The 19,942-nt window shown below is 44.4% G+C and overlaps 2 protein-coding genes across 3 annotated transcripts; one reads left to right on the top strand and one right to left on the bottom strand.

Moving 5' to 3' along the window:
- Window positions 1-769: 769 nt before the first annotated feature.
- On the bottom strand, window positions 770-7,973 carry LOC133493750 (FYVE, RhoGEF and PH domain-containing protein 4-like). The gene is made up of 15 exons (XM_061807475.1): window positions 7,727-7,973; window positions 6,710-6,841; window positions 6,130-6,643; window positions 5,646-6,003; window positions 5,432-5,577; window positions 5,042-5,198; window positions 4,644-4,782; window positions 4,485-4,543; window positions 4,251-4,394; window positions 3,023-3,195; window positions 2,919-2,949; window positions 2,749-2,832; window positions 2,417-2,686; window positions 1,204-1,338; window positions 770-1,132 (listed from the first exon to the last, which is right to left on the bottom strand). The coding sequence occupies exons 1-15, from the start codon at window positions 7,956-7,958 to the stop codon at window positions 902-904; spliced, it is 2,805 nt and encodes a 934-aa protein (XP_061663459.1). The 5' UTR covers window positions 7,959-7,973; the 3' UTR covers window positions 770-901.
- mapk11 (mitogen-activated protein kinase 11) lies at window positions 7,083-17,285 on the top strand. 2 transcript variants are annotated; one of them, XM_061807479.1, is made up of 13 exons: window positions 7,083-7,247; window positions 9,516-9,637; window positions 11,900-12,029; window positions 12,119-12,177; window positions 13,208-13,319; window positions 14,344-14,373; window positions 14,477-14,524; window positions 14,589-14,703; window positions 14,782-14,853; window positions 15,209-15,288; window positions 16,509-16,587; window positions 16,656-16,829; window positions 16,953-17,285. In XM_061807479.1, exons 1-13 carry the CDS (start codon window positions 7,200-7,202, stop codon window positions 17,024-17,026), a joined length of 1,143 nt encoding a protein of 380 aa, XP_061663463.1. In that variant the 5' UTR covers window positions 7,083-7,199; the 3' UTR covers window positions 17,027-17,285. The 2 variants fall into 2 exon arrangements, with proteins under 2 accessions (XP_061663463.1, XP_061663464.1); XM_061807480.1 differs by lacking the exons at window positions 7,083-7,247; window positions 9,516-9,637; window positions 11,900-12,029; window positions 12,119-12,177 and adding an exon at window positions 12,393-13,136.
- The last annotated feature ends 2,657 nt before the right edge of the window (window positions 17,286-19,942 follow it).

Below are 19,942 nucleotides of genomic sequence, written 5' to 3'. Positions count from 1 at the left end.
AAACACGAGATATTTACAAAAAGATGGTACACAGATTTCAACGCTAGCACCGTGCTAATGCTATTGCTAAAAGGCCCGGTTAAAAAAAATATATATATATATACCGGTAAAAATCACTGCAACATGGCAGTAACATGCTAGCGCAATGCTAACAGGGCCGGGTCGGTAAAAGTCACTTCCTCAGCACATACATTTCATCGTGCTCACTCTTACCTTTTCCGCTCGAGTGCCCCCTTGCGGCCGTTAGAAAAAAAACCACACAGATTCGCCACATCACCGCATAAACCGCAGGGTTGAAAGCGTGTGAAAAAAGTCACGGCTTATATGCGGGAAATTACAGAAAGCACATTGGTATTTTTTTTTCCAACTGATACTGTGACACACTTTTTTTTTTTCACGTTTTCAAACTAAAGTTGTTTAAAAGGTTTATTCCTGCCAAGATATTGACACTAGCTAGCTTCATTAGCCCATCTATGGCATTTACCATTATGTGTTTTTGAACGTGCATTAAACTCGTGGAATTTCAAGTTATGTCCTTTGGCTTTTGCGGTATTCTCACGTCCAACTTTTTTGCACACAAGACAAAGCAAAAGTTGATACTCTTATGTCAAGGTACCACTGTATTTTCTCCGTACATTTATTTTCTGCGCGGACTTGTTTACTGGCTGTAACTTTGTGATCATTTGCGATCAAACGAATGTGTTTTTCTAAAAAGGCCATTCCCATCCCGGAAAGCCCGGATTCGGGCGAACCTCTCCGTCGTACAAGTTACAAGGGACAATCCCGCTCGTGTTAAAACTATTTATTTATTTTACTGTAAGTCATTTCAGAAATAAAGTCGCGACAGCGCTTGTGAGGAAAAAAAACGCAGTTGTCCAGTCCAGTTGATTGTTGCCCACTTTTAAATGCTAACGAATTCTTCTCCGCTGGACTCGCTGGCGCCGTCGTCGGAGGGCGCCGCGGCCGCTTTGAGGGCGGCCAGCCAGGCCCGTTTGACGTCAGCGTGGTCGCAGGTGAACACGTGCGTGCTTTTGGATTGTCTCAAGTTGAAGCGCAATTGCCCTTGGGGGTCCTGGGGGGGATCCTCGACTGTGCAGCCCAGCATAGGAATGCAGGAGAGGGGCTTCGCATCCTTGGGGGAAGCAGAACTGCGCTGTAAATCATCGTTTTGTCCCAAAAAAAAAAAAAAAAGAGTTTACTTACCTGTCGAGCAGCATACACCGAGAGGACCGGAGGTTCTGTTTTGGGGATGACGGCCCATACCCGCTGCCATGTTTTGGGATTGTCGCCATATTGCAGGAAGCTGCTGATCAGGCAGGAAGCTGGAAAAGACTCCAACTGAGAAAAAGAGTTTGGATTTGGAACAACAAAAAAAAGGTACTGCATTTGTATATACACTATACTGGGGATTTAGGTCAGGGATGACACAGCAAGCACTTAATCTCTTTTTTTGTTACATTCTTTAGCTCATACGGTGGTGCCTCGGTTCGCGAACACAACTCGTTCCAGAAGCCCGGTTGAAAGCCGAAACGTTCGAAAACCGAAGCGCGTTTTCCCATTAAAATGAATGGAAAATGAAATAATGCTTTCCAAGCCTACAAAAAGTTTTATTAAAGCGTTTTTTTTTTAACTTTTCCTGATAATAAACTGCATAGTAGAAATACATGTATAGTTTACTTTATGTAATTAAATCATTTAAGAAATATATTTATTTTGCGCATTTTCCCAATGCAATGAATGGAAAATGAAATAATGCGTTCCAAGCCTAAAAAAAATGTTTTTTTTGAGCTTTTCTTGATAATAAACTGCATAGTAGAAATACATGTATAGTTTAAATACTTTATATAATCAAATAATTTAAGAAATATATTTATTTATTGCTTAAAATATATTCTTTAGCAGTAGAGTATGCTAGGCTGGGAGTGCATTGCCATATCTGTCGTGACTCGGCCCCCAGCCTTGTAACCGTTTTTTTATGAACAAAAGTGCAGAATAGCTTGAAACAAGCAATAATGGGGGGGGGGGAACAGATTGTTTTTATTTGCACAGAAAGTACGTAACGCGTACAAAAAAATTAAACTTGCAACCACAAGTAGGGTTAATGGAACAAAAGAAAAAAAGCAATGCAAACCAACTTCGGTGGGGGTGACTCGCCCCTTTTTAAACAAAGAAAGAATTTCTGCCGTCTTTTGAGCACCTTCCGAACGTGACGTCATTGGAATTTTCCAGTGCTCTGCAACATTCTGTTTTCGGGGGTGCATTCGAAAGCACCATAACAAATCATCGTGGGTCAGATGGTCAGGGGGTTTGAAAACCGAGGTACCACTGTATGTTTATATTAAATAAATAAATGGAAATCAAATATGGCGTTTTATAGCCCAAAAGTGTGCCCACCTCCTCTTTTCAAGCCACTCACCTCTGATTTTGGCCTCTTGGTGCTTTCCCCCCTCCCTCCTCGCTGTCCCATCAGGATGGAGTAGCAGGATTTGCACACCTTGTTGAGCTTGTTGCCGTCGTACGCCAGCGCCGCCTTGTTGTCGGAGCACTTCCAGCACACGACGCAGCCGCAGGCCCGGCAGTGATGTCGGCGCCGGGTCAGCGCGTTGAAGGGCTCCCGGCACTTCATGCACACGCTCACCTCGTTGTCCCGGATCCAGCGAGGGGCGCGTCGCCCCAGCTCTCCCGCCTGGGATTCAAGAACCTCAGCCCGGTGTGTCTCCCGCCGAATCCGGGTGCTCTCCCACTTACCGGTTCCTCCGCATTCAGCTCCTTCGACGCCAACTTGAACGTCTCGTTTTTCTTCTGGAACACGTCAATGGCGTCCTGGATCACCTGGACAACGTGCATCATGGTCTTCCGTACAAGGTAACATGACACTTAACTTATGAAAAAGAAAAAAAAAAAAGGTATGCCAGTACCTTTATCCATTCATCTCGATCCAGATCAGAGCTAAAAAATACAGAAAAAAAGCATATATATTTATGGAATCATATCATACAGGCACAGGTCTGGAAAGACATACCTGGCCTGCAGCTCCAAGGTTTTCTCCTTTCCCGAAACCTGGAAGGTGTATGGATGGTCCTCATTGGTAGTCTGCTGCACCTGCATGCCGTCAACTCCTATTCTGCTGCGCACCGTAAAGCGCTGGCCCACCAGGCTGAATTTGGGCGTGCAGCACAGTAGGAAGTTGTTGAACTGAACAAAAAAAAAAAAAAAAAAATTCTAATACCTGAACTGCATAAAAAGTCAGTTGCCATTGAAAATATATTGATGCCTCGGTTCTCGACCGCAATCAGTTCCAGAAAACAGTTCGAGAAGCGATTTGTTCAAAAACCCAATTCGATCTTTCCCATTAAAATGAATGGAAAAAGAAATAATGTGTTCCAAATCTAAAAAATTTTTTTAGCTTTCCCTGCTAAAAAAAACTGCATAGTAGAAAATACACGTATAGTTTGTATGTATGCTTTAGTAGTAAAGTTTGTTAGGTTGCTACGATTTTCGTTCGAAAACAGAAGCAAAAAAAATTCAAAATTTTCGTTTGAAAACCGATTTATTTGAAAACGGGGATGTTCGAGAACCAAGGCTTTACTGTAATATAAAACAAAGTATAAAATAAAAAAAAAATTGAGGAAACAAAAGATTTCATTCACGCTGATGAATGAAACTTATATTTCAATGTATTTTTCTTAAAAATTAATTCTTTTAAAAAAAAAAGCACTTTTGATCATTTTTGTCAATTCATTGTGAATGGTGATTTTGATGGGCACAAATTAAAATGTATTTAAAAATGTATATACTTCCATGTAATTTTTTAAAAATTATTATTCATTACATTTATATATTTAGTCAAACCAGAAACAGTTGCAATTCCTGACACTAACTAAAAATTTTTTTCATTTGAGTCATACCCCCCAAAACTTCAGCTCCATAGTAGATGTGGTTTTTACTCTCACTACTTTTAATTTAAAAAAATTGTGTCTTATTAGCCTAATCGTGTAATTCAAAGTCATTTTTTCATGTTTTCCCAAAACAAGAAAACAAATTCAACCTCTGTGAATTACCACCACCTAAATTATTGAAAAAATACAGACATTGGGGGGAAAAAACAGGTTGGTTAAAAGCTAACAATAGGCTAATGATATTTAAAAAATGAGGACAAATATAATAATTCAGATTGCAAATCAAATTTGCCCTTGAGGGATTCACATCAGTGTAATAAATCAAACGGAAATGCAAGAACGCGGTCATACCAGAAAGAGGTGGCGCTCCATGGCGGACGCGTTCCTGGCGGCCAGCTTCAGCAAACGCCCCTCCTTGAGGAATTCGTTGGTGGGGTTCACCACTTCTTCCTCTCCCACCATCTCGTAGATCTCCAGCAACCTCTTGATGCTCTCCTAAATGAGACAAAATCAAATTAAAAAAAAAAAATTTAAAAATCACCCCCCTGGCGCTACTTCAAAAGATGAATCTGGAGAATGACGTACAGCTTTGTGGATGGCACTGTTTGAGTGGCTGGCAGCCATGGAAATTGTCTGCAGGGATTCTGTGCAGGAGGCAGACCGAGATGGGCCGAACTGGTTAAAAGTGAGAAACCGGTATTTACCGAATATCTATGTCTGGTGACACAGAGTTGCGACACTTACGCCGCGCAAACTCGTAGTCTGGGTTATTCGGGGGTACTTTCTTGACATAATCCCTGAGTAGCATCTCGTAGCGAGGAATTCTCTGGACCGGCTCCAACATGTGATGCTGCAGACTGAGGCTGGCGCACACTTCCTGACTCTACGTGGAAAATAGATCACTTGATATGTACTGATTATCACATCAATTAATTTAGTAATCTGATGAAAAAAAAAATGCATTTTCTTTGTTGCTCAACAACACGCACGTGAGGTTTCAGGTCATATTTTGTCCACTAGGGGTTGCCATCCTAATTTCACTCTGACTTTGAGTGTGTATGGCTTTAAAACACAGAGCCTGGCCTGGTAAGCGACATGGTCAGCCGGGGAACGAGATGACAGAAGTCCAGAAATTTTCCTACCTGGATGTCCTCGACGATATTGCGGAAAGCGGACGAGCGCTCCGTCCATATCCTCACCAACTCCGTGGCCTGGTCGAAGTTCCTAACGTAGTCGGCATACATCCTCAGGAAGGGGGCGTGCTGCAGGAGGACATTGCCCAAACCTGGACACTCGTGCCTGAATGGTTCATATTGACACGCTTTAGGGTTAGACAACTATCAGTCAGATCATTGTTAAAGTTGTAATTGCCAACGAATGCCACAAGATGTCAGCAGAGCACTACTGGGGTCTAAATGGAACTCCTCAGCACTCTAAAACAAACTCGACGAGATGGTCCAAGGTCAAAAACTGAATTCAGAAACTAAAAATCGGGGCTTAGTGTATTGCGTCTTCGTGACGCGAGGACCCACCAGTGCCCGATGCAGTCCTCCAGGTCGGGTAGCAAGAACTGGCTGTGGAAGGAGTAGATGGACGAGATGTTGGAGAAGATGTTTCGCACCACTTCGGCAGGAAAGGAGCCACGTCCGGCCTCTTCTGTCAAACGCAGGCAGAACACCTGCAACAGGGAGTCCGTGAAACACATTTCTGATGCGGCTCATTCTGCACCGGGTCTCCCACGCTGACCTGGTCCAAGAGGTGGAGGCGGGCCACGTAGGCCCTCTCCGTATGCAGGAGTTCACGGACTATCTTGAAGAGCTTCTGTTCCGTGTTCTCCTCCTTTAGCTCCTCCTCCTTCTCAAGGTTCTCGTTGCACTGTCGGGCCTCGCGAGTGCCCTCTGTCCATCTGCAAGAGAACTTGGATCCCACGCGGACCTTGGAGCCTTTTTCAGCCCGGATGGGGTCGTTTGGTCTGAGGCGGCGCTCTTCGCCTCCTGGGGTGACTTCTTCCACGGTGCAATTGACCCGGTTGTCTACTGGTGGTCTGACGGTGATAACGGGTCGAGCGCTTGAGGAAGAATCCGCAGCTTTATTCGATGGAGCGCTGATAAAACAAAACTGGAGTTAAACAAATTTAATGTCTTACATCTTTTCTTTCAAGGATACAACGACAATAGTTTGTCTTTCACTTTTTACACCTTTGAGGCCGATAAAAACCAAAAGATCCTACCTTTCATCCGCGTAGACGACCAGGTCCGGCACACTCAGCGACTTCCCCGCATGTTTTTCTTGTCCGTCCATCTTCCCGCTGGGGATCCTGTGTAATCCCAGCCAGGATTTAGAGTTTTTCGTTGGGGTATAGCTGCCGATCTTCCCCTGAACGGGGCTCGGGGGCTTCAGTAGTCCAAAGAGAGGGCTTCGGTTTCTCGGAGACAACCTGGCCGGGCTGTGGCCTCCCTTTCTCGAGGGGCTACAGCTGCGGATGACTCTCTTGCCCGGACTCGGAGACCCCAATGTCGGACTGCTCATGAGCTTGGGGATCTTCTGAGAAGGGGAAAGCCTGGTGGGGCTTACGTGTGCCTCGTTGAGAAAACTCAGTCCCGCTTTGTTTGGATTCTGTGACGTGTGGCAGCAAGTCACTTGGATTGGACTCTTGTCTACGTTCAAGTACCGCGAGGGGAGCCCAGATGAAGAAGGTGGTTCAGTCTTCATCGGGGTCTGCAGGTGGGCGGGCTTTGGAGGAACTGCGAGAACATGCACCATCCACCGCTCAGAATCTACTCTTGACATCAAACCGGACTCGAGCTCACCTTGCGGCTTTGAGGGCTTCCTCTTCGATGGGCTGGTTCGGTCTTCATCGGGTTTAGCGTCTGGATCCGATGGGCAGGTCCTGCCGCAAGAACCTCCGCAACTGTACGAGCCGCACACGCCACTGCTCACCGCTGAAATGCACATTCGAGCTCATCTACAAAATCTGGTGCCATTTTGAATATTTTGCTCCTCTAATGTAGCCAAACAAGGTCACCAAAGTAGACCTGAGAAAAAGATCAAATCGAGGCAGTGACGCAACTTGAGCTCTGACATCAGCAATCTAGCTAACACCAAACAAAAAAAGTCTACACTGACCTCCTTGCTTCCGATCGCGGTCCGATTCTGTTCTTACGTGAGACTAACTCGTGCGAAGACGGCATTGCTTGAAGCTCGTGTCTGTCACTCCCAGCTTCTCCGCGGGGCTCGGCTATGTCGCACTTCTGCTTTCTCACTTCTGTCGCCGTGTAACACGATTTCACATGTCAGCATATGGAAATCGTGCCGTTTGTTTTGCCGCTCTTGTGTCCAGACTCTGGGGTAAGTACGCATTTTCCCACACTTAAAATCCACTTGTAACCGGGATTTTAAACGGACACGTGACGGCAATGTGAAGAAGCTTCATTCGCAGGGTATGTAGTTCCAATTGATGGTTGGCACTATTGACTCCATATTCTATCAGTGCCAATCTTGGCAAGAATTGGACGTTTGGCGTAAAACGAACCCTTCAGCAGTGGAACACTGGGCCTTTGTGTGTGAATGTGCGTGTGTGCGCGCGATTGCCGAACAACAACAAAAACGCATAAGTTTAAAGTCCAGGCTGAATCAGGGGGAAAGGATTTGGTTCCAAGTAATCCAACAGGCACCAATTAACAGCGTTCCCAATGTGTGCGCGGAGGACACGTGACGTCATTGTTTGGAAGTTGACAACATGAAGTGGTTTGCCGGCTTATAATATAATATGTATAAAGTGATTTTTTTTTTTTTTTTTTTTTTTGGGGGGGGGGGGGGGTCCCCACCTGTGTGAGACTCCGGCTCGGTGTCTTTCGCCCTCCGTCGGACCGCCACGCGCCTGAACTCGTCCACGTCGCGGCCGCCGCTGTTCAGCGTCAAACTGTTCCTCTTCTTCAGGTCAAACATGGCCCGACTGTGTCCACTTGCTGTCCGAACGAGTTCGGCCAAGATGGAGGAGCGAGAGCGGGCGTTCGGTTGTGTGGGGGTTGGGGGCGTGGCTACGGTGCCGGGGTTCATTATCAGGGAGAGGCGGAGGGTTCAATTTCCTTTTGGGATTGCCGGCTACTTGTAATACCGCAATACGACCGGTAGATGGCACCAGATTTCCAGTCGTAATTGTGAAATCTGCTCCTGTACCGTCCAATGTTTTCTTTTCCCCTTTCTCAGTTGAATAATTCAAACTTCCCCACAGTTTTCTTAGATTCAACTAAATATGAATCCACTGTGTATGCACTAAATCAGCGAAACAAACTTTCAAAACGATATCTATCGATCAAGCTACCTAAATGTCACGGTTCTAGTTTTGTCATCAGTTTATCTTTTTTTTTTTTTTTAAATCTATATGTTCCCTGCCAATATTAGGCAGCAACATCGAATGACATATTTTTAAATCAGATTTTTTTTCGCCAGTTTCAACTGACTCATCGTTTCCCAAAAAGTATTTTTGATATAAATATATATATATATTGCATATTTACAATTATATATAATTCTGTTCATCTGAGATGATACGCTGTGGCGACCCCGAAAGGGACAAGCCGAAAGGACAACAACAACAACATAATGCTTATATATATATATATATATATAAGGAGGAAAGAAATAGAAAAAAAAATTATAAATGAAGCTACCTAAATGTCACGGTTCGAGGGAGTTTTGTCATCAATGTTTATCTTTTTTTTGTTTTTTTTTTTCTATAAACTGCCTGCCAATATTACCAACATCTAATGACATAATATTTTTAAATCTGCTTTTTTTCCGCAAGTTTTAACTGGGTCATAGTTTCCCAAAAAGTCTTTTTTTAATATAAAAATATATTATTTATAAGACTGTGTAGCTAATGTTTGAGACGGTAAATTTTCATGTTTTAAAAAAATGAGAATTTCCACAAAACTAAGGTTATGGTTTCATTGTCTTTAGCAATGAGGTATGGTTTGTATTAATAATATTTCCTTTTTTCCCCGCTGTACAAATACGAATGTTTATGTAATGCATGATTTACACTTGTCGGCACATCGGGTCAGCTGGAAAGTGTTGGCCTCACAGTTCTGTTGTCCCGGGTTCAATCCTGGAGTTTGCATGTTCTCCCCGTGCCTGCGTGGGTTTTCTCCAGGCACTCCGGTTTCCTCCGACATCCCAAAAACATGCAACATTAATTGAACACTCTAAATTGCTCGTAAGTGTGATTGTGAGTGTGGCTGTTTGTCTCTCCCTGCAATTGGCTGGCCACCAGTTCAGGGTGTACCCCGCCTCCTGCCCGTTGACAGCTGGGATGGGCTCCAGCACTCCCCGCGACCCTCATGAGGATAAGCGACGAAGAAAGTGGATTGATGGATGTTTTTTTTTAACATGGATTACACGCAATATAGTCCGATGCAATGCTGTTTTCTACCAGAAGATGGAGTCAAACAAATACAGACAGACAGACAGACAAAGGAGGGAGGGGGCGGGGAGACGGGCCGCCAGTGGCCGGTGCATCGTCGAAGGAGCTCGGCGAGCGGCAGCCTGCACCCCCGCCCTCGTTTTCCCTTCTCCATTCAACCCTTACCCCTTTTTACTCTTTTGCCTTGTCAGCCACCAAAGATGTCAGCCAGGCCGGGATTCTACCGACAGGAGCTGAACAAGACTGTGTGGGAGGTGCCGGAGCGGTACCAGAACCTGACGCCGGTTGGGTCCGGAGCATACGGTTCAGTGTGGTGAGTATTTGCGCGTGGAGGGGCGAGGCTGCAGCTCACAGATGCCTGCATGCGTGCATGTTGGCTGTGTCATCAAAATGAAGCAGCATTTTTTTTTAAACATTTTTAACATTTCAAGATTGATCAAAAAAAGGCAATTGTTTCCAAAAATGAAAAATTACGATATTGCTACGTAGCATTGTAGTAATTCATTTTGTGTGCGTTCCGCCTTGATGGTGCATTCTAACCCCTTGTGTGCCAGTTGGAGCTCACGGTTGCCGTGGTGATGCCCAGCCCTGACATCAATTAAGTTCTGATGCAGACAGACTGGCGGATTCCGCTCTGTCGGTGGATCACCTAAGAAACAAAATTGGGATTTTTGCGAGGAATAACGTCCCACTTTATAGTTTCATCTTAAAGTGCACTTGCTGTTGCGCAACCAACAAATGTTGAATTTGATGTACATTAGTGCATTTCAAAGGTGTCAAACTTATTTTGGTTATGGGCTATATTGTAAAAAAAAAAAAAAAATGTACAGTTCAATACAGTCACCTTATCATATTTTTACAAATGCCCAATTGCCCAAATAAAATTTTAGTACCCAATATCTTTTCAAAAAAATGAATTTAAAAACAGAAGTCGTGAAAAATAGCGGGCAAGCTAAATATTGGACTGCTATATTAATGCAATTCCAGTCGAGTTTCTGTTCAAGTGGGCCACTTTAAAAGATGTGGCATGATAAATCTAAAAAATATTTTTCTCAAAGTTCGAATCCAAAGTGCGAGATCGTGTGACCCGATTAAGACTTCCTCTTTGTTGCGCAACGGAACTGAACCAGGCTTTCTGTTCTTTCGCAAGACTATTTCCACACATTTAACGTTTTAAAATGAGATAGTCGGTGAGACGAGGGTCTGTCCTTGCATTCGCGTAATATCGTTCATATTTTGGATAGATGATTCATTTTTTGTTTGACCTTCTTGCCCCCCCCCGCAGTTTAGTTAAATTAATTCTTTTTATCCTGTTCATATTCCAGCCAATCGACTCCTTCCCTCATTGCATCCTTATGATGTTAATATTATTTTCCTGTCGTATTGTATGTGTGTTATCTGTAATATTTCTTTCGGTTTTGTTTCAGTTTCCTTGCCTGCCCCACCTGAAGCTCATATTAATTTCAATTTTAACGCAGTAGAGCGATACGCACACTCAATCGTGATTTTCCAGTGTAGATTTCGTCTGGGTCACTTTAGGACCGACAACTACGCAGTCGGTGCTCCTGATGGAGATGACGATAAATAAAATATTTTGTCATCTCCCCTGATAGACGTACCACGTAATTGAATTTAAATACTCTACCCCCTCCATCCCCATCCTGCAACCAAATATGTAGAAATGAAATAGCGAGAGCACGACGCCCCACGGATGGAAAATGGCATCATGGCCGAGACATGGCATGTGGGAGCTTCGTGTCGGAAGATTGGCTGAAATCTGACTGAGGGGGGGGGGGGGGGGGCATCTGCAGCTGCAGCAGGTGACTTGAAGCCCTGGAGCCAACAGAGCGCTCACCCGTGCAACATTTTGGTTTACTCCAATGGATGATGCAGAAAATGGGAGTAAGGGGATGAGATTACTTGCATACCAAAAATTCTTAACTGGAATACTAGTGTAAACGTAATTGCCGGCCTACAGAGCGCACCTGATTATAAGCCTCACTCAGTACATTTGTAAAGAAAATACTATTTGGTACATATATAGGCGGCACTTGTGTAAAAGCCGGGAGTACCCACATTGAAACACGAGATATTTACAAAGAAAGACGGTACACAGGAAGTGTTTTCAGAGTTTTAATACCTTATCTTAAGTAAACATAGCAACATAGCGGTACCACGAACAGGTCCGGTTAAAAAAAAAAACATACCTAAATCACTGAGACGTTGCAGTAACACAGCAGCAAGACGCTAGCGCGGCGCTAACAGGGCTGGTTAAAAAAAAAACATACTGGTAAAAGTCACTTCCTCGGCACATATATTCGACTGGTCTCACTCTTACCTTTTCCGCTCGAGTGACCCCTTGCGGCCGTTAGGAAAAAAATGCACAAATTAGCTGCATCACCGCATAAGGCACAGGGTTGAAACCGTGTGAAAAATGTTGCGGCTTATAGCCCAGAAATTATGGTATAAACTCGCGTCAAGTAACCGATGTTAATGTTAGCTAAATAGATGAACATGCAATGCAAATGTGGGAGAATCAAGACCCAAGCCGATGAACATCCCGTTCCCTCTGCAGTTCGGCCTACGACGTGGTCCTGCGCCAGAAGGTGGCCGTGAAGAAGCTGTCGCGGCCCTTCCAGTCGCTCATCCACAGTCGCCGCTCCTACCGGGAACTCCGGCTGCTCAAGCACATGAAACACGAGAATGTGAGTGCGTCATAATGCGAAATAATCCGGTGAGCTCAGCAGTGGGCCTGCCCGCGGTCATATTGATTCGCATCTTCTGTTTCCTTTAGGTAATCGGCCTCCTGGATGTCTTTACACCTGCTGCAGCATTGGCAGACTTCAATGAACTGTACGTCTTTAAATTCTATGTTCTAGATTGTGTCAGAGTCTGGTCCGCATTGCTGGCAATAAGTCAGACTCGTTTCCGGTGAGAGTTGGACTCCGCCAAGGCCGCCCTTTGTCACAGATTTTGTTCAGAACTTTTATGGACAGAATTTCTAGGCGGCGTAGAGGGTGTGCGGTTTGGTGGCCTCAGCGTCGCATCTCTGCTCTTTGCAGATGATGTGGTTCTGTTGGCTTCATCGAGCCGCAATCTCCAGCGAGTGTGAAGCGGCTGGGATGAGAATCAGCACCTCCAAATCCGAGACTAGGGTTCTCAGTCGGAAAAGGGTGGTGTGCCCTTTCCAGGTCGGGGATGAGATCTTGCCCCAAGTGGAGGAGTTCAAGTATCTTGGGGTCTTGTTCACGAGTGAGCCAAGAATGGAGCGGGAGATTGACAGACGGATCGGTGCAGCGTCTGCAGTGATGCGGACTTTGTATCGGTCTGTTGTGGTAAAGGAGCTAAGGCGAAGTTCTCAATTTACCAGTGGACCTACGTTCCTACCCTCATCTATGGGCACGAGCTGTGGGTCGTGACCGAAAGAACAAGATCCTGGATACAAGCAAGCAAAATGAGTTTCCTCCGAGGGGGTCCGGGCTCTCCCTTAGAGATAGGGTGAGAAGCTCGGTCATCCGGGAGGGGCTCGGTGTCGAGCCGCTGCTCCTCCGCATTGAGAGAAGCTAAATGAGGTGGCTGGGGCATCTGATCCGGATGCCTCCCGGACGCCTCCCTGGTGAGGTGTTCCATGAATGTCCCACCGGAAAAAGACCCCGAGGACGACCCAGGACACGCTGGAGGGACTACGTCTCTCGGCTGGCCTGGGAATGCCTCGGGATCCCTCCGGAAGAGCTGGAAGAAGTGGCTGGGGAAAGGGAATTCTTGGTATCCCTACTGAAGCTACTTCCCCCACGACATGACCGGGAAAAGCGGTAAAAAACGGATGGATGGATGGATGGATATATCGTGTGTTTGAGTGCATTGTCACCATGTGCCCCCCCAGCTACTTGGTGACCAACTTGATGGGCGCGGACCTCAATAACATCGTCAAATTCCAGAGGTTGTCCGACGAGCACGTCCAGTTCTTGATTTACCAGCTCCTCCGTGGCCTGAAGGTGGGTTCCTGTGCTGGAAATGTAACTTTTCGTTTGCCTTATAAGGCAGGGGTTGGTGAACTTTTATCTTACATTACATTTTTTCAATGAATAGATGGGCCAGGTCATTCTCATATTGATTGTGTATATATATTTCAAATTTAGATGATTTTTTAAAAAATCATTTAATTTTCAATTAATTTAGTTACGATGTGTTCACCAATTACTTTGCAAAAAAAAAACTTCAATGCAGGTGTGTATTTATTTTACAATTTTACGTATTATTTACAATATATAAATGATATGCTAAAGTAAATCTAAATGTCAAATATACATGTCCAATTTGTACTTGACGAGTTTTTTCAATTAATAAATCTACTCACCGCTCATTTAATAAAATGAGGGATGAAATTATTTATTTTACATTTTTGTGAGCAATAAATCATTTACCATTACCATTTATTCATTTACCAATTTACTGTTTATTTAATAAAATGAAGAAAAATGCTAAATATAAAAATGGTTTGTTTTCCTCATGAGATTTTGCTGTTTGTAATAACAAATAGCCAAGTAATTGGTAAAATATATGATTTTTAATATAATTATTTACAAATTAGGAATGATTTATTTGAGACAAATTGCATAACATTTGTACTTTAATGAAAACTTTAGTGGGGAAAGAATGACAACGTACATACACATGAACACTTAAAACAGGACTTTTGATGAGGCAAATTCTTGCCGGTGTAAGATTATCGAATCATAATTTGCCCGCTTGTTATAAAGTGTTGATTACAAATAATAATAATCACACAAATCCAAGGGCTGTCCTTTGCTTCAAAAAATTGTTTGACTGATTTATGTCCGAGGCATGCTAAAAATAGACTGACGGCTCCAGCTGTTCAGTCTGGTGCGTAACCGTGGAAACAGCCAAAAGCAACCCCCCCCATCAACAAGGATTTTCGGGGCGGGTGTGTGGCGAACTGCACCCGTGTTGACCCCTTTTTGTCTCGTCATTTATCTCCCCACGCTCGGCGCTCAACAGTACATCCATTCGGCGGGATTGATCCACAGGGTGAGTGTCACCTTGACGATATGAACATACAAATATGAATTGTAGCATTCCCCCCCTTGGAACCCGAGCATCTCTTTGGTGACGACACGTTTCTGATCTCCAGGACCTCAAGCCAAGTAATGTGGCGGTGAATGAGGACTGTGAGCTCAGGGTAAGTCGCCCCCCCCCCATGCCCCCTCCCATACGTTCCATTCCACATCTTCGTGTTCCAACAGATCCTCGACTTTGGCTTGGCCAGGCAAACGGACGACGAGATGACCGGCTACGTGGCGACCCGCTGGTACCGGGCGCCAGAAATCATGCTCAACTGGATGCACTACAATCAAAATGGTGAGTCTTTTTTTTTTTTTTGGGAGGGGGGTCTTCATTACCATGCTTATTAATTCATCTTTGGATTTTGTGTGACAGTTGATATTTGGTCAGTGGGATGCATTATGGGAGAGCTGCTGAAAGGAAAAGTCCTTTTTCCCGGCACTGACTGTATCCTTTATCAGCGCCGGAAGAGCCTGGATTGGTATTTCCCCCCACCCCCCACCCCCAACCCCCACCCTCCATTATCTTTGCAAAGTGATCCACTGAGGTCTTTTGGATTTGCATGACAATCTCTTCTCCGAAGGCGAAGGCGCTGGCACAGAAAAGCCGGCAATGAATAGGAGCCGCCACAAAGGCCTCGAATTGTCCCGCTTGCTGCGTTTGGTGTTGGCGAGCGCGACTAAAGCTAATTTGATGAACTGATCTTGCCTCGCGTCTCTCACTCGACTTTCCGAGTCTGTTCACTTTAAGTGTGGCCTGATCTGTCTTTAACGGCTCCTGAAACAAAAAAAAAAAAAAACAGATATCGACCAGCTGAAGAGAATCATGGAGATGGTCGGGACGCCGACACCGGACCTCTTGGGGAAGATCTGCTCGGAGCATGTGAGATCGCGTTATCGTAATAATGCACGGGAGCAGTTGGAGCATATTCACATATAGGACCTGTAGGGATTTGCGAGTTGGACTCTACTTGTGTCCGCGGACCGAGAAAGAGATGACATATTATTAGACGAGTTAACAGCAAATAGATTTATTACAAAGGAATGTGCAATACAGACGTCTGGGGCTTATCTAGGTATCTGCCGCACACGAGACATGTGTCTTCTGACAAGATACCCTCAGAAGAAGACAAAACCTGCCCGGTAACACAATGTTTTTATTTGTATGGGTCCATGGTAGAAGTTGCTGCCCCCCCCCCCCCCCCCAGTCTGATCCCGGTCGTAACTTTCCACTCCTTAATCTGGTGTCGTTTGTCTCCACGGCAACACCTGACCAAGGAGGATGTCACCAGCCGGTTTCTGTGTACAAAGATCAAGGACAACCGCCGCGTTGCCCAACACATTCTTGTCTGATTAGCAAATGGACAACATCTTATCTGTTGATTAAATGTACAAGGTCGTATTTAAGCAAAAAAATGAAACTACAATAAAAGTAAAATAGTCTTCAGACCCGACCAACACTTCTTCTTTTCCTTTCGGCTTGTCCCGTTAGGGGTCGCCACAGCGTGTCATCTTTTGCCATCTTAGCCTATCTCGTGTATCTTCCTCTCTAACACCCACAGTCTTCATGTCCTCCCTCACCACATCCATCCACCTTTTCTTTGGTCTTCCTCTCTCGCTCTTTTTTGCCTGGCAGCTCCATCCTCAGCACCCTTCTACCGATGTACTCACTCTCTCGCCTCTGAACATGTCCAAACCATCGAAGTCTGCTCTCGAAGCTTGTCAGCAAAAGATTCAACTTTGGCTGTCCCTCTAATGAGCTCATTTCTTATCCTATCCAACCTGCTCACTCCGAGCGAGAACCTCAACATCTTCATTTCTGCTACCTCAAGTTCTACTTCCTGTTGTTTCGTCAGTGCCACCGTCTCTAATCCGTACATCATGGCCGGCCTCACCACTGTTTTGTAAACTTTGCCCTTCATCCTAGCAGAGACTCTTCTGTCACGTAACACACCAGACACCTTTCGCCAGCTGTTCCAACCTGCTTGGACCCGTTTCTTCACTTCCTTACCACACTCACCATTGCTCTGGATTGTTGACCCTAAATACCAACACTGTACTACAGAAAATATGTGATGCAGAACATGACTTTTTTATTCACAGGCGCAGAAGTACATCCAGTCTCTGCCTTTTATGCCCCAACAAGACCTTGAGAAGATCTTCCGGGGAGCAAATCCACTTGGTCAGCACTCCATCACGTTTGGTTGGTACAGTACACGATTGTTATTTTTGTTCCTTTGATTTGTACAGCCGTCGACCTGCTGAAGCGAATGCTGGTCCTGGACTGCGACGGGAGGATCTCGGCCAGCGAGGCTCTGGCCCACCCTTACTTCTCGCAGTATCATGACCCGGACGACGAACCCGAGGCACTGCCTTACGACCAAACACTGGAGAGTAAAGACCGCACCTTAGAAGAATGGAAAGGTGAGATTTGAGGGATTTTTTTTGACGCGGGGGCATGTTGGAATTGAGTAACCTGTATGCATGCAACCCACTTGTGACTTGCCTCCCACCTCTCCCTGCTACTTTGCTCCTACTTTTCGACAGAGTTGGTGTTTACGGAGGTGAACGGCTTCAAAGCGTCCGCCGGCAAGACCGACAGCCTTCAGGTGGAGCAGTGAGGAGGTCTTGGGGCTCAGCGCGTTCTCCAATTCGAAGGGCGATTTAAGGTCCAGTCCCGAAAGTTGCTTCCTGTTATGATTTCCCCCTCACGCAAGACCGAAAGAGGAACGACCAAACTCCCGACGGTGATTCATACGAGAAAGCAACTTTCCTGAAGCGTTTACAGACTCTGCAATGCAGCGCACGGAACGTGAAAAAAAAAAAAAACAGCGCACACGCTAGGATTTCCAAAGCGAGAACACGACGCCATCTGGTTCCTCATTATTGTGACAAACACCCAAGAGACTTTGTAGATCCGTGTTTAAAGGCTTGCGGCAATGCCTGACAGCAGCTTAGCGTTTCGCTTGCATACTGCATGAATCTTGTACCCGATCAGCACACCATGTCAACGGTACAACAAGAAGACAACACATTTAACCTATTTTAGGGAAGGAAATGGTACCGTAATTCCCGGCCTACAGAGCGCACCTGGTTATAAGCCTCACCTGGTACATTTGTAAAGGAAATCCCATTTGGTACATACATAGGCCGCAGCCGTGTAAAAGCCGCAAGTGCCCACATTGAAACACAAAATATTTACAAAGATGGTACACAGAGAGTTTCTAATGCTAACGCTAGCGCCGCGCTAACAGGGCCGGTTAAAAAATAAACATACTGGTAAAAATCACTGAGAGACGGCAGTAACATGCTAGCACAGCGCTAACAGGGCCAGAGCACTGATCTGACTGGATCGCGCATACACATCGAGCGGTGTGTCGTTTTGTTGAAGCCAGTTGGCCGCCATCTTGGTACTCCCAACACGTGTGAAGGACACAGTTTACAGGTTGGATTATGGTGGGGTTTTTCTCAAAGTTTGGCATGTAGCTTGACATTTTTTTCAGTTCTGGTAACAAAGGATTTTTAATTTGACTTGATAAGGCTAAGTGCAAAGGAAAGACGTATAACACCGTAACTACCAAGAAACCTCGCATATTACCTAGGGCCCGATTTTCGTGACAGGCTAATTTTTCCCAAAATAAACTGTGAAGCACTATCATGATAACATAGCAAAAAACTAAGCATTTTTGTCATAAGAACAGTAAATTTTAAGTCAGTTAGATATATTTTTGGAAATAAGGACTCGCAATGGGAAAATACACGCTAAACGCATAGTTCATTTGTTGTCTCTGCGACGTCCAATTTCAGACAGAAATTTTAAACTTGTTTCCTCGCATTTGAAAATCAAACTTAATTTGCAGAGTTCTGTAATATGAATTTCATCAAAAATTTTACATAAAAATGTGCGTTCTTGCTGATCCACTGATGACGTTTGGGAAAATGTTTATATTGCTTTTTCATTAAAAACCGTCGGCCTATAAAAGTGAAGGAGAGCGTGAACAGTGAACAACAACCGTAAACGAAACTTTGTTCAATTGAATTCACCTCATCAGAAAATAAAGACAAACCCTCTACAAACAAACTTTAACAGTGTCAAAGTAAATCTTTCTTACTTACCTGTGGAATGTTTTCCCACAGCCATGAAACTGGCGATGAACGCGCAGGTCGGCGCGGTTGTTTTGGGAGTATCAAGATGGTGGATGGCGACTTCAGTTTTGGTGGCCAATGAGCCATCCAATCTTTTTTTTTTTTTTTAGATCAGTGAGCCAGACTGGTAAAAGTCCCTTCCTCGGCACATATATTCCACCGGTCTCGCTCTTACATTTTCCTCTCGAGTGCCCCCTTGCGGCCTTGAAAGAAAAAAAAAAAAGCACAAATTAGCCGCATCACCGCATTAACCGCAGGGTTGAAAGAGTGTGGAAAAAAAGTCGCCCCTCCATAGGCCGGAAATTACGGTAATCAGATCTTATCGTTTCTTCCCATCGTGAATCAAAATATTGAAATAATAACCTGCGCTATACAGAAAAGTAAACAGCATCTGTGCTTTTCATTAACGTGTTATATACTTACAGCTAAGTCCCAATTTCCCCCGAAAGTATACAGCAATACCCCGTGCAAAGTTATATTATTAGCCTTGTTATAATTGACTTTGCGATAATCACACGTTTCCCAGCTGATTACGAATCGCCCCTGCACAACGCTCGCACCGGGATTCCTTGTCTTGTTATCACTTGGAAGTATTTGAGGATCGCAAAGAGGGCGACCTCGGACCACTTCAAGGTGATGTGAATGTTGACGTTCTCACGTGGATGCCTGCACACGTTTTTGAATAGCGGCCACATAAGTGAAGTTAAAATTGTGTATCAATGATGTCAATGTGGCATGCGATGGACGATTGGAAACATTTTCACGTGTTTCATACACTGGTCACATAATGTACTTTTACCTTCTTTTTTTTTTTTTTTTTTTTTACACATTAGTTATTTGCTTTTTGTCTTTTATATTTTGAATTTGTGCACTTTGTATCACCAAAGGTATGTATTATATTGATTGTCAGAGCATTATCTTGAATGAAGGCTCCTATTACCACAATGGCGTACACGTGCTTTTGTCATGATAACAACCAAATACCATCTTGGATAGTTGTACAGTACATTGTATGGTATTACCATAGTGTAGTACAGCACATACGGCGTATAATTGAGCTGAGTTCTTAAAAGTCTTGGAATTGAAATATCTTTCTCACTATACTGTGCAATAATTGACTCTGGCCTATTATACTAAGGATCATAACAATTATCTGTAGTATACTACATTCTTGGCAGTAATTTGCTATGCCGTGGTAAAATATATTTTATCAGGAGTATAGGATGCCATATTAAACTATACAATACAGGTCATTAATATGGAAAAAAAAATTATATCCCACAGTATAAGACGCTACGCTTATATTCACCCAAGCTCTGCCCCTAATGAACCTTTCGGACCTGTCAATCACTCATACAATAATAACCAATCAGATAGCCGCATTGTCTTAA

The sequence above is a fragment of the Syngnathoides biaculeatus genome, chromosome 20 (assembly GCF_019802595.1).
Source record: "Syngnathoides biaculeatus isolate LvHL_M chromosome 20, ASM1980259v1, whole genome shotgun sequence".
Classification (NCBI taxonomy): domain Eukaryota; kingdom Metazoa; phylum Chordata; class Actinopteri; order Syngnathiformes; family Syngnathidae; genus Syngnathoides; species Syngnathoides biaculeatus.
The sequence above is the reverse complement of the archived record's forward strand: the minus strand, read 5'-3'. Positions and strand labels throughout refer to the sequence as shown.